The sequence below is a fragment of the Astyanax mexicanus genome, chromosome 4 (genome assembly GCF_023375975.1).
Source record: "Astyanax mexicanus isolate ESR-SI-001 chromosome 4, AstMex3_surface, whole genome shotgun sequence".
NCBI lineage: Eukaryota > Metazoa > Chordata > Actinopteri > Characiformes > Acestrorhamphidae > Astyanax > Astyanax mexicanus.
In genome coordinates this window covers 28,592,627-28,606,828 of record NC_064411.1, presented here as the reverse complement: position 1 = coordinate 28,606,828, position 14,202 = coordinate 28,592,627, and the positions used below count along the sequence as shown (strand labels likewise).

The following is a 14,202-nucleotide window of genomic DNA, read 5'->3' as shown; positions in this document are numbered from 1 at the left end:
TTTTATATTCATAAAGTTTTAAGAGTTCAGAAATCAATATTTGGTGGAATAACCCTGTTTTTTATTCACAGTTTTTATGCACCTTGGCATGTTCTCCTCCTCCACCAGTCTTACCCACTGCTTTTGGATAACTTTATGTCACTCCTGGTGCAAAAATTCAAGCAGTTCAGTTTGGTGTGATGGCTTGTGATCATCCATCTTCCTCTTGATTATATTTTAGAAGTTTCCAATTTGGTAAAATCAAAGAAACTCATAATTTTTAAGTGATCTCTTATTTTTTCCAGAGCTGTAGATAACCAGCAAATTGTCACATTCTCTTCTGACAGAGAGAGAGAGTACTATCTCACTGCCTCATAAAACTGCAGTGATGAGTATTGTATGGATCTACAGTAAAGCAGAGTTTTCCTGGTTCGTCCTGAGAGAGCACAATTGGCCTTGCTCTCTCTCTCTGGATGGGTAGATTGACTCCAGGTGATGTTGCTCAACACGATCTGTCTGTCTGTGAGCTGATGTATCAGAACTGAGTCGCTGCGCTTTCCTCCAAGTGCGCTGTGATGCTACTCGACAATGCTGCATCAGTGCATGTGTCGGTAAAGGCATGTGCTAGTCTTTACCCTCCTGGTGTTGGGGCAACACTAGTGATTAGGGGAGCACATCTGACTGGGTGGGATAATCAACATAGGTAAAAGAAATAGTGGGATAAAAATTGAAAGAGAGCTCACTAAGGCATTTCTGTACTTTAATAATCACCATAATCAAGAATAGACAGATATTATACATATTATACTTCCCTTGTTTTATTGTAATGCATTTGTTTTGTGCTAAATTAAATATATACACTATATAAATACTCTAATATACTGTACATCTGTGTATGTCTATGTGTGTGTTAGTTTTGCGTGTGGCCTATGTGTCCTCAAATCCCCAGTGGTGTGTGTATACTGTGTTTAGTGCCCTGCTGTTTTATATATATGCATTCCCATTAGCCAGGAGCTTTAACTACCTGCTTGTTAACATTACATATGTGCGTTTGTGTGTGTGTGTGTGTGCTTTAAGTGTGTGTGTGTGTGTGTGTGTGGTTCAGCAAGGTTTAAAGGGTTGGTCTCATAAACAGAGCTGTGCTGATAGGATTAAGATTCTAGGATTCGGTGAGATTCTCATGTCTGCACTGATGCAGAAAGTGAAGTGAGCGGTAAACTGGTCAGACTGGTCTGTTCTGAGATCAGCACTGTGTGTTCTGCAGACAGCAGTCTGGACCTGCCGACTGCAGACACGTCTCACTGCTAGGGCTAGCGGATTTGGCTGTATAGTGGGATGTGGCTACTTTATTACTAGTTTACATTAGGCAATTTTAGCCCCTTTTTTAAAGTTGCCAACTGTTGCTGAGCCTCTACACGGCAGCTAATGACTGAGCTGAATGGTTGTTGAATGTCTAGCAGGTTTAATATCTAGACCAGTCGGTGACTGTGACTCAAGTGCTGCAACTACCTACAGCCAATAGGATCGCCATGCATCCTGCATGTCCATAATCGTTTATGAAGTGGTTGCCCACTTCCTGTTTCTTTGGTTTTATCAGAAAATTACTGAAAAAAGCTAGAGGGAGCCCGCAAATCCTCAATGAATGGAAATAAGGGGAGCTAAACAATTACAAACTTACATTTTTAGAAAGTAGAATAAATTATTTTACTTAAAATCAAAGAAAGAAAACAAAACTAGAATCATATAATATAATCAAGAGGAAAATGGATGATCACAAGCCATCAAACCAAGCTGAACTGCTTGAATTTTTGTACCAGGAGTAAAGGCATAAAGTTATCCAAAAGCAGTGTGTAAGACTGGTGGAGGAGAACATGATGCGAAGATGCATGAAAACTGTGATTAAAAACCAGGGTTATTCCACCAAATATTGATTTCTGAACTTTTAAAACTTTATGAATATGAACTTGTTTTCTTTGCATTATATGAGGTCGGAAAGCTCTGCATCTTTTTTTGTTATTTCAGCATTTTTCTGCAAATAAATGCTCTAAATGACAATATTTTTAATTAGAATTTGGGAGAATTTTTGTCTGTAGTTTGTAGAAAAAAACAACAATGTTCATTTTACCCCAATATATACCTATAAATAGCAAAATCAGAGAAATTGATTCAGAAACTGAAGTGGTCTCTTAAATTAATATATACATATTAGAGTGTAGTTTTGCAGTGTTTATATACAGTGTCTTAACACTAACGTTATCCTCTGCTGTGTAGTGCTCTAGTGCTGTGTTGTGTTGTGATCATGAGAGATCACCATTATGAAGCTCTGAGGCAGGGAGGCACTGCACAGCTGCAGGGCGTAAATCTGCAGCCCACAGCCTGCAAAACATGCACGGGATACACACACACACACAAACATATCCAGACACACAAATACAGACCCTAAATCCTTTTACAAACTACAAACCACATAGAAGCTACATATAAACAGAGATACAGTATGGTAGCTACGATAGCTGGAGATGAACATGACTTGGAGAAAACCCAGAGGGAAGGTGTAGGAGGATTTGGGATTGGCATGTTCCCAAAAGATGTAAAGTTTTACTCAGTACGGCCTGAGGCACAATCCTGACCTTGACCTGCGACCCTTAAACATCGGGAAAGGTTAAACCCGCGACAGCCTGACAGCACTAATTACTGAAGTATGTACAGGTCAGTGTGTGTGTGTGTGTGTATCTTTGTCTCACAGATGAACTCTTGTCTGGCACAAGTGCTTAAAAGAGCAGCTCCCCCTAGTGGATGATTGAGTGAAGTTATTACATAGCGTGTGAGTTTTAAGGCATCTTGTGGCATCTGTGAAATGGATGTAATTCCAGTTCTCCACAAGGCTGCTTTAAATAAATGTACAACAAATGTTGTATTTAAGAATGTGTAATGTAATGTGAATTTTAATGTAATAGCTTGACATTTTTTTTTGTATTGGGTATTTTTGTATTTGATTATCAGATATTATGTGATGAATGTAAGGATCAATACTGACTCTGTGATCTTTTAACTGCAGCATATCTACATTAGCAATGAGTGTAAAATTAAAGCACTTGTATAGTGGTGGGCAGTATATCACAATATTTTTAAAGATTCTGATGGTTTCACAGTATATTACAGTATTTTTATTTTAGACATATTTTTTGACATGACTGGACGTTTATATGGGTTTGTTACTTACTCTACTGTTAGGAATAAATATAATATAAAACGCTAAGGCTTAAAATTAAGGGTTTGATTAGTATTGGGTTTACTTTGTCCCACACAATTACACAATATATGAAGAAATCAGACTTCATTATTAGAAAAACAGCTAAAGAATGTAAACAAAAGACCTTAAAAAGAGAAACACCAAAAACTTTTAACACGCCTTCCTTTATTAAACTAAATGTTTTAATAGTTCGATTAACACTATAAATAGACCTAAAATACTCAATGTTTAAGTATTACAAAGTTAGATACCATTTTAATATCAATTTACAATGTTATTATTGAAGTCATTAGAGGTATTTCCACAATTCCCTTCTTTCTCCAGTTAACAAATACCTTTAATTCTGTGTGCATTAAAATGATCCTTCAAGCTACAGTATTAATATATTTAAACAGGGCTATAGTTACTGCCCATGAAGCTTTTTTTTGCACCTTGTATCCAGTGTTTTAGCAAGTTTTATCTCTTGTGCTGTTTCTGGACTTGTCTGGGGGACAAGAGGATTTTTTCTCTGAGCTGAGGAGTGATTGCGCAGTTCCATTGCTCTCACTGCAGTGTGTTAGCTTGTTATGCTAACTGACTAGCCTTATTATACAGTGAGCAAGTCCCAGCTTGTTTGGTGGCGCTGTTCTACACTGAGTGCTTCTACACGGTGCTCCGTAGCACCTCTAGTGGTGTGGCGTTATGTCAAAAAAGGCACACTGGTTCTTAATTCCCCTCTGGTATACCGCCTAGCTTTACACTAGTATTAATCACTCTGATATGAGTGCCTATTGAAGATGTGTCATATCTTATTGTAGCCAGTAATATTGATATAATTTTGTAAACAATAGAAACATTCTAATAATAGCAGTATTCTTTATTGAAAGCAGTTTATATTTGTGAAATTAGTGTTTAGTGTTTAAAAATGCAAGCGTAAATGTGTTATGTGTAAACAGCATCAACTAACCTTTGACTCTTTGTGTGTGTGTGTGTGTGTGCATGTGTGTGTGTGTGTGCATGTGTTTGTGTGTGTGTGTGTGTGTGTGTGTGTCAGTGGGGAGAGTGGTGCAGGGAAGACAGAGAGCACCAAAGTGATTCTTCGGTTCTTGTCGTTGATGAGCCAACAGAGTCTAGAACTGTCTGCCAGAGACAGATCATCACATGTAGAGGAGGCCCTACTGGAGAGCAGGTAAACACACACACACACATATATGCACACATATACACACTGTATAAATATAAATATATCTACACTGATGGCCGTGGTGATCTGGAAATGAGGTGTGTTCAGGTAAATTTCTAGTGTGTTTCTATCTTGGTGGCAGGAAATACAGGTGCACCACCTACTGATTAAAACCCTGACAACAGTCAACAGTCAGCCGGCCAATCCTGTCTTTTTAGCTATACAGGTGCATCGTGTGCGAGGCACGCACTCAGCCTGCAATCACCCCTCTTCTTACACACACACACAGACGCACTGCAGAGCGCAAATTTAGCTTTTACATAAACAACAAACAGAATAAAGAATAAAATAACATTGCTGTTCCCTTAAATGAGCTGCTGGTGTATCTTTACAGTGTGAACACGCAGGTCAGTATCCTCTGCTGACATGTGCAAAGTGCCATGCTGTTAAGATACCAATGCACCAAAGTCAGAGCACACCTGCCTCTTAAAGGGAATGATAAGTGGCACACTGATTGGTTTATTTCACGTTACGAACAAAACACTTCCATGAATAATTAAGAGAATTAGTACACGCCTTTTACGAGTTTTAAGCTGTGCAAAGCATATTTTTTGCGCCCTCACGACACCAAAGACACACCAACACACACTAAACCCAGCTGCGTAATGCAAGATTGACTGGTGTACAATGTTACTGGGTCATTTTTTGCAACAGCGTTTAGCGTTTATGTGCAAAATACACAGATACAACATAAAAACTGTAATAATAATAAGGTGTTAATTTAAGCACTTATCTCTCTCTCTCTCTCTTTGTTCTATATTCAGTCCCATAATGGAGGCGTTTGGGAATGCTAAGACGGTGTACAATAATAACTCCAGCCGATTCGGGAAGTTCATTCAGCTTCATTTCAGCCAGCGGGGGAACATCCAGGGAGGAAAGATCGTCGACTGTATCCTGAATAACTTTCACACTGACACTGCTGACAGATCAATGCTTCCTCTGCTTCCTCTAGTACTGTCCGTGCTCTGTGTGTCTGTGTGTGTGTGTGCATGTGTGTGTATGTCCCTACATAGAGTGCAATTATATTGTCATTAATTTTCTACACTCTAGACAAACTGTGAGCATGCATTTTTGTTGCACATTGGTGTCAGAAGTGGGTGCAGCTAAGGCGGTACTCACACTAGGCACCCCCCCAAACATGACTAGTGCGATAGTTCCGAACCGTGCCACCCCCTCTCAGTATATTAAAGTATATAAGTATATTAAAGCAGATTATCTGCACTTTTATTAAGAAGACATGCTCCCAAGAGAGGGTGCTTTGCGTGGCAGGGGTGCTGAAATCGGTACACCCGCAAGGCCACTGAGCAGTGAGTAATTAAATAAGTGTGCTCGGGCACGGACTGTTTAAACGCAGTGTGATTGCAGGCCAGTGGGGGAGTGGGGAGGGGGCAGAGCCGTGCTCCAGCACGAGTCAACCAAACAAAATGTGCTTAGTGTAAGTAAGCGTTAGTGTTAGTAGCATTGATTAAAAGAGGTGTCCATATATATATTTGACTTCAATTACTTTCCTTGACTCCTCGCCTTCATAAAGACTTACTGGAGAAGGTGAGGATCTCTTGCTGTAGTTTGTTGTTCTATTTTTTTTGTGTGTGTAGACTGTGTGTAGTTTGGTGTGTTTGATAACTTGTTTGACTCATTTTTGACATTTTTATAGAATCGAGTTGTGCGTCAGAACCCAGGAGAGAGAAACTACCACATATTCTATGCTCTGCTCGCAGGAACCAGTGCAGAACAGAGGGGTGAGACTCTGTTAATTGAGTTATACCAACTTCAGACAGTTACATCTTGTGGAGTTTTGTCGAATTTTGTTTTTAGAGATTTCTCTTCTGGAAAAAAAATAGAAAAATTATCACTAATAACTTTTTAACACTTTTTGTCATCTCTCTTTCTATTTCTTCATCTTCAGAGGCCTTCTCTCTTCTTCCTGCTGAAAATTTTCATTATCTGAATCAGTCCAGCTGTGTGAAAGATGACACCATTGATGACAAAAGCACATTTCAGGAAGTGCTGGTAAGAAGTAAATACAGTATTAGAGTGTACAGTGCACCTGTGTATGTAAGATAGATGGGTATGGACTGTTGACTGTTGTCAGGGTTTAAATAAGTCAGTGGTGCACCTGTGTTTTCCGCCACCATTTGCCTAAACTCACCTCACTTCCAGACCACCACACCCACCAGTGTGCACTTTTTTAACAAGTGTGAAAATAGACTGTTGACGGGGTGTAAGATAGCAATCCCAATGTGTCTGACGTGCCTTGCGCAGGGGGTATGATATGGCCCCCAGTGTCTAATCAGACTACACCTGTTATCATTTACATATCTGCCTGAGAAATCACTGCTCTGCTGAGTTTTGCAGCAATGTTTTTGGCCATAACTGTGCATACTACATTCCATACAGTGATAGAAAACAAAGTATTGCATGCTGTAAATGGGATGGTGGGAATATAATTTTATTGGTGAATTTTAATGACACAAACTGTGCATTTTATAACTGGCAACTTAATGTATACACGTGTGTGTGTGTTTCAGAATGCCTTGAGGACAATGCAGTTTGGGGAAGAGAGTATTCGTGAAGTTTTAAGGCTTCTGGCTGGAATTCTGCACCTGGGTAACATCGAGTTCATCACAGCTGGAGGAGCCCAGGTCTCTTCCAAAGCAGGTCTGCACCTCTCCATACTTTCCTTCTTCTTCTTCTTCTTCTTTCTTCTTCAGTTCTTCATTTCTTTTCAGATTTTTAAACAGTGATATAGATGTGAACAGAACAATGATGAAATGTATCAGTTGTAACAGTGTGCCTATCTGAAAACAGCATGCATTTACACAAAGAGCCTGAACAGCAACAGTGTAATGTGTGTTCTGACTGTGTAGACTGTGATTACGATTATTTTTCCCCTCCTCTTCATCAATCTGCTTGCTAATCAAGTCTAAATTTGGCTGGAATGCACTGACGTGGCAGCTGTATCAATTCTAATAACATCTGTTTGTGTGTGTGTGTGTGTGTGTGTGTGTGTGTGTAGCTCTCAGTATTGCAGCAGACTTGTTGGGGTTGGACTGTACTCAGCTGGCTGAAGTTCTAACTCACAGGTCCATGATTCTCAGAGGAGAAGAGATCAGCACTCCACTTACTGTAGAACAGGTAAAACACACACACACACACACACACACACGCACACGCACATACTTGCTTTAGTCTCAGTTGGGCCTGTCACAATGTTTACTTTATCCACTCATCATACAATATATCGCCACTGTCCAATGAAAAATCTTAATTTTTGTTGATTTTTAGTTTATTTCATCAACACACAACCTGACTCTTTCGCTGTCTCAAAATTTCTTAATGAATGGACCAATAGAAATTGTCCAAAGTGACCTAAAACAAAATATTTTTTATTTTTATCTCTATCCTGTCATTTTTTACCTCAGAAAGTTTTAATTTTATATAATTTTACTTCTACAATGCCAGTTACCCAACCCACTCAGTTACCCAACTCCCCCTATCACTAATAATACCCCAACACCAGAAGGGTAAAGACTAGCACATGCCTTCTCCGAAACATGTGAAGTCAGCCACCACCTTTTTTCGAACTGCTGAGTAGCATCACAACACACTCAGAGGAAAGCGCAGTGACTCGGTTCTGATACATCAGCTCACAGACGCAGCTTTGTGCTGATGAACATCACCCTTAGGAGTGATGAGGGGAAAGAACGCCATCTACTGTACCCACCCAGAGAGAACAAGGCCAATTGTGCTCTCTAAGTGTTCCGGTAGCTGATGGCAAGCTGCATAAACAGGATTCGAACCGATAATCTCCCGATCATAGTGGCAGTGCTTATTTTTTCATTCTATATCGATGTTATGTTGTTTATGTTGGTATCATGACAGGATTGTTTCTGTAATCCTGTTGAGAATATGAACATTAAAGAACTATTTAGTTTGATTCCCTGAAACTCAAACCAACCTACAGTATTTGTGTCTGTTAGGCTGTAGATTCTCGAGACTCCATGGCGATGGCCCTCTACTCTCAGTGCTTCACCTGGATCATCCATCGGCTCAACAAGCGCATCCACGGCAACGACAACTTCAAGTCTATCGGCATCCTGGACATCTTTGGATTTGAGAACTTTGAGGTTTGAAATGATGTTTAAATTCCACTGCACAGATTCACTCAAATCATATAACCCAGTGATTCCTAAACTTTTCCTGTAGTACTTCCTGCTTGCTTTGTTGCAGTTTGAAACAATACTCACATTGTTAAGTGGAGTTCACCCAATACTTTGCATAAAAATGACCTACATTGAATAGCTGAGACACACTAAAGAAGGTACTATGTCTAACATGTATTATTACATCACACAAAAATGACTGATTTCCTATGAGCTTCTGGAATCATTTTTCTGCATAATAGCCAACTTTCACTTACCATCAGTGTGTAGTCTTGCCCACCAGTCTTGCCTATTTGTATTTGATATAATGGTTGACTGCCTGGTTGCAGTATTAGTTAGTAACTAAACTACTAACTAAACACAAACTAAACTCCCCTAAATAAGCAATGATTAATCATACTGAATGACTAGTAAATATGTAAATCTAATGTCAATGTATAATGACTGCATATTGGCAATCATATCACTTACTTTTTTAAGTATTATCTGAATACCCAGGGGAAGGTAGCTCTAAAGGGCAACACTACACACTGATGGTGTGGTAAGGATAGGATGGATGTATCCCAATTTGGCAGACATAATTCCAGGAAGCAATAGGAACGATGTACAGAACTTCTTGTGTCATGTAGTAAGAAATGTTTCTCCTAAAAAAAAATGTAAAGTTCACAGAAAAGTGTTACTCTAGAGTCTATTCACTCAAAACGAGTCGATTAAGTTGTTTTTTCCAAAGGGTACAATTTCCTCCACTAGGGGTGTAACGGTGCGTGTATTCTTTACGAATCGTTACGGTGCAGGGGTCACAGTTCAATTTGCTCAAACGCATGCAGAATACATAGTACAGTCAGTCTATAGGAGATGTGTGGAACCAATGAACGTAATGTGAAACTGACAGGAGTGTTGCACCCGGAAAGTGTAGCTGTAGCACTGTTGCTTTTAGTAACTCACTACTTTTAGCTTGCCCTGAAAAGTGGTGGACCGAAGGGCTGGACGAATGTGATTGGTTCGTAGGACCCTGTGTTTCCGCCCATACATTCCCACCTTCGCGGTTTAAACTGCAGAGCGACGCAGATTTGCTGATACGTGCACGCAGAAGTATAAACTCTCACTGGGTACACATAAACTACTGTGTAGGTTCAACGAAAGGATAAATTGGTCTTAAAATGTTAACACATATTCAGCGGCGTCATTCAAACCTACCAATAACCAGAACTAATTAAAAAAAATTATTTTAGCCCAACGACTTATCCACATTGCTTTTAAGCATACTCTAAATGTGAAATCAGACAGGTCCCAAGCCATGACTGAAGTATTTTCAAAGCTCATTGTTTTTTTTTTTTCAGTTTGGAGCCTACTGTAAACTTTTATAAACGTAAGAACCGTGGAGTTTACACCGGGGTGTGAACCGTGAATTTACTGTACCGTTACACCCCTAGTACCCACCATTGTTCTACCAGGAAGACTCTAGAATCAAGCGTGCAGTTATAACAGCTTTAATTTCGATAGTATTGACGTTGTGTTAGATAACAATTCATGTAAAATGTTAGTCTTTGGTGTAGGCCCCGTAGTCGGCCTAGGTCTGTAGCATTTGGACCCTCGCTGATTCTGCTTTACGTAGGAGGCGGGGGCGGAGCCAACTCCCGGACAGCAAGTGGGACCAATCTGGAGGCAGTCAGGGGGAAGGAGGGGAAACGAAACAGTGCCTGAAAGCAAAGAAGAACGTCTTAGGGGGGATCTTATAAAGACAGGTGGAAGCTGGTGATTGGTTGAGATACGAGTGACAACCACTGGGGTTTTCTGTTAGAACTAGCGCTGTAGCTTACCATTCTACGCTAGCAGTGCTTTTAAACATGCTTTGCCCACTTGCCTTGTGCAGCCCCCCACTATAGCACTCCATGCCCTTTTTTGACCCTCCCCCCACTTTGGGAACCACTGATCTAATAAAGAATACATAAGCCTGCTGATTTTTAATGAACATTAAACCGACTCTGATGAATATGAATGGTTTTACTCAGGTAATGCCGATATGAAGGGTTTCTGGTTTAATGGGGGTTTAAGGGCCCGGCTCTGGTTATTACTTTTTTTATCCATAAGAATTGCTTGAGGGCTTCAGCTGCATTACTCCTAACCAGATGTGAATAGGATTTGACTGGTGCTCAGAACTGAACTGTTTAATTCTGTGTCTCTCTGTGTGTCTTCAGGTGAACCGGTTTGAGCAGTTCAATATTAACTATGCTAATGAGAAGCTGCAGGAGTATTTCAATAAGCACATTTTCTCATTGGAGCAGCTGGAGTACAACAGGTGAGTCTCTATGTTAGAGTGTAGATAATAGTACAGTACATTCTTACACTATAGGTTGGAAAATAGGTGGTGTCTGACGTCACATGTATCAGGACAGGTACACACTAATCTTCACCCTCTTAGTGTCAGAGGGTAAGCTACAGTGGCTTGCAAAGGTATTCATTCTTCTTGAAATATTCCCATTTTATTACCTTACCACCAACCACACAATTACATTTATTTTATTGAGATTTTAAGTGAAAGACCAACACATAGCAGCACATAATTTTGAAGTAGAACAAAAATGATACATGGGTTTAAAAAAAAAAAAAAGAAAGTAAGATAAAATAAATATTTTGTCTCTACCAGCTTTGCAAATCCAGAGACTGAGATTTTTGCCCATTCGTCTTTGCTAAACAACTCAAGCTCAGTCGGGTTGGATGGAGAGCATCTGTGAACAGCAGCAATTTTCATGTCTTGCCACTGAAGCTCAATGGGGTTTAGGTCAAGACTTTGACTGAGTCATTCTAACACATGAATATTCTTTGAGCTAAATCATTCCACTGTAGCTCTGGCTGTACGTTCAGGGTCATTGTCTTGCTGGAAGGTAAATCTCCTTTCCAGTCTTACGTTTTTTGCAGCCTCCAACAGTTTTTTTTCCCAGGATTGCCCTGTATTTATCTCCAACTATCTTCCCATCAACTCTGACTAACTAAAGAAAAGCCTGCTGAAGAAAAGCATTTCTACAGCACGATGCTGCCACCACAATGACCGGTGCTTTTCTTGCTTGATCTGTCAGTTTGGGTGGATAGCCATGTCTTGATGACATAAAATTATTTAAAAAAAAAATTCGTTCCACTTCACAATCATGTGCTACTTTGTGTTGGCATGTTACTTAAAATCTCAAAACAAAAAAATTGAGTTTGTGGTTGTAAGGTGACAAAATGTGAAAAATTCAAGGGCTATGAATATTTTGCAAGCCACTGTAAACTGGGGAGAGAATTCGTCAAAAGTGAAACAAATATAGAATGGAAATTGATTCATTATTGTGGCATTATGGTTTAAAAACCCCAGCAGCACTGCTGCATCTGATCCACTTAAACACCATGCCAATCAGAGTCACTGCAGTGCTGAGAATAAATTATCCATGTGGAGAATAAATGATGCTCTGTGGTGGTCTCAATTGTGGGGACCAGAACATTAATTGTAGAACAATTAACAGGTACCGGACTACAGTCTTTAATTATACAAATATAATGAGTGGAGCTGATTAGTATGATAGTATGACACATTAATTCCTGTTGTTTGTGTGTGTCGATAGGGAAGGACTGGTCTGGGATGATGTTAATTGGATGGATAATGGAGAATGCCTAGATCTCATAGAGAAGGTAATATAAACATGTACATTACTAATGAATAAATGATGTATTAATCATTTAATCTCTGTACATGTGTATTCATTTATTCTTGTGTGTGTGTGTGTGTGTGTGTGTGTGTGTGTTTGCTGTCTGTGCAGAAACTGGGCCTGCTGGCTCTGGTGAACGAGGAGAGTCATTTCCCCAAAGCCACTGATGCTACACTGCTGGAGAAACTCCACAGCCAACACTCTGTAAGTCTCTTCACACACAGTGATTTTTTTTTGTTAACTGGAGAGAGAAGGGAATTGTGGCTGATTTTAATACTGTTATGCCTCTAAAGGCTTCAATAATAATATATTGTAAATTGATATTAAACTTGTGTCTTACTTGTGTAATAGCGCTTTTGAGAAATTTCTCTTTTTAATACTTAAACATTGAGTATTTTAGGACCATTTATAGTGATATATATATAGTGTATATGAAATAAATAAAAATATTTTGTTTCGTAAAGAAAGCTGTGTTAAAGTTGTTGGCATATCTATTTTTAAGGTCTATTTTTTACATTCTTCAGCTGTTTTTTAGTTGATAAAGTCTGAATTCTTTATATATTGTGTAATTTTGTGGGACAAAGTAAACCAAATACTAATCAAAGCCTCAATTTAAAGCTATAGTGTTTTATATTATACAGCTCTGGAAAAAATAAGAGAGCACTTAAAAATGATCAGTTTCTTTGATTTTACCAAATTGAAAACCTCTATAAAATTACCAAGAGGATGATCACAAGCCATCAAACCAAACTGAACTGCTTGAATATTTGCACCAGGACAAAAGGCATAACGTTATCCAAAAGCAGTGTGTAAAACTGGTGGAGGAGAACATGAAGCCAAGATGCATGAAAACTGTGATTAAAAACCAGGATTATTCCATCAAATATTGATTTCTGAACTCTTAAAACTTTATGGATATAAACTTGTTTTATTTGCATTATTTGAGATCTGAAAGCTCTGCAGCTTTTTTGTTATTTCAGCCACTTCTCATTTTCTTTATTTGAAATTTGAGAAGAATATTGTTTGTAGTTTATAGAATAAAACAACAATGTTCATTTTACTTAAATATATACCTATAAATAGAAAAATCAGAGAAACTTATTCAGAAACTGAAGTGGTCTCTTAGTTTTTTCCAGAGCTGTATATACTCCTAACAGTATAGTAAGTCACTAACCTATATTAAAGCCCAGTCATACAAATAAATGAAAAGCGAAATAATAATAGAAATACTGTGATATACCAGGAATCCTCTTTGGTGACTGTTGTTGTTTATCTGATGATATTTTCTTCTCTTTTTCTCTCTGTATAGAAAAACCCTTTCTACATTAAGCCTCGAGTTGCTGTGCACTATTTTGGAGTGAAGCACTATGCAGGAGAGGTATAGCCTTCCAACATACTTACAAATAAGTTTGTACAAGTTGTGAGGTGTTATCTTGCAAGTGAGGTTTAACTCCAACCAGCCTGGTAATGGCAAGGCGACATGTGGTTGCCAGATTAATGGGACATTTAACCTTCCTCGATCCACAGTGTTGCATGTGTTACATTAATACATTATAAAAGGCTAATATTACCACCCACAGTGGACAGTGCAGTGGGTGGTAATGATTGTGATTGGCAGCATCTGGCTAGAATTGTTAATGCATACGGATATGCAACTCTGGCAGAATCCACACCCACATTCAATAATGCGTTGTTTCCATGGAACCTGGTAAAAGTCATGGTACACCTTATGTGTTCCAATATCATGCTATGTGGCATGCCATTGTATATTTTTACAATGAGGTCAGTTACCCACTTTCCTACCACACCTAGGGGTAGGGTGTCCTGATTATTGTTGGGCTGAAAGAGTAGAGTGAAGTGTTGGGGCTACATGACTCTTCAAAATGAGATTTTGCAGAGGCA

The 14,202-nt window shown here is 39.0% G+C and overlaps 1 protein-coding gene across 1 annotated transcript in view; it reads left to right on the top strand.

Annotated features, from left to right (window-relative positions):
* Nucleotides 1-14,202, top strand: part of myo10 (myosin X) — a 106,415-nt gene that overhangs the window by 58,882 nt on the left and 33,331 nt on the right. The window contains exons 5-16 of the mRNA XM_049476815.1: nucleotides 4,266-4,400; nucleotides 5,219-5,343; nucleotides 5,986-5,999; nucleotides 6,109-6,193; nucleotides 6,361-6,464; nucleotides 6,983-7,112; nucleotides 7,471-7,589; nucleotides 8,435-8,581; nucleotides 10,816-10,916; nucleotides 12,217-12,283; nucleotides 12,412-12,504; nucleotides 13,610-13,678. Coding sequence (XP_049332772.1) covers nucleotides 4,266-4,400; nucleotides 5,219-5,343; nucleotides 5,986-5,999; nucleotides 6,109-6,193; nucleotides 6,361-6,464; nucleotides 6,983-7,112; nucleotides 7,471-7,589; nucleotides 8,435-8,581; nucleotides 10,816-10,916; nucleotides 12,217-12,283; nucleotides 12,412-12,504; nucleotides 13,610-13,678 — 1,189 coding nt within the window. The remainder of the gene's footprint in view (nucleotides 1-4,265; nucleotides 4,401-5,218; nucleotides 5,344-5,985; nucleotides 6,000-6,108; nucleotides 6,194-6,360; nucleotides 6,465-6,982; nucleotides 7,113-7,470; nucleotides 7,590-8,434; nucleotides 8,582-10,815; nucleotides 10,917-12,216; nucleotides 12,284-12,411; nucleotides 12,505-13,609; nucleotides 13,679-14,202) is intronic.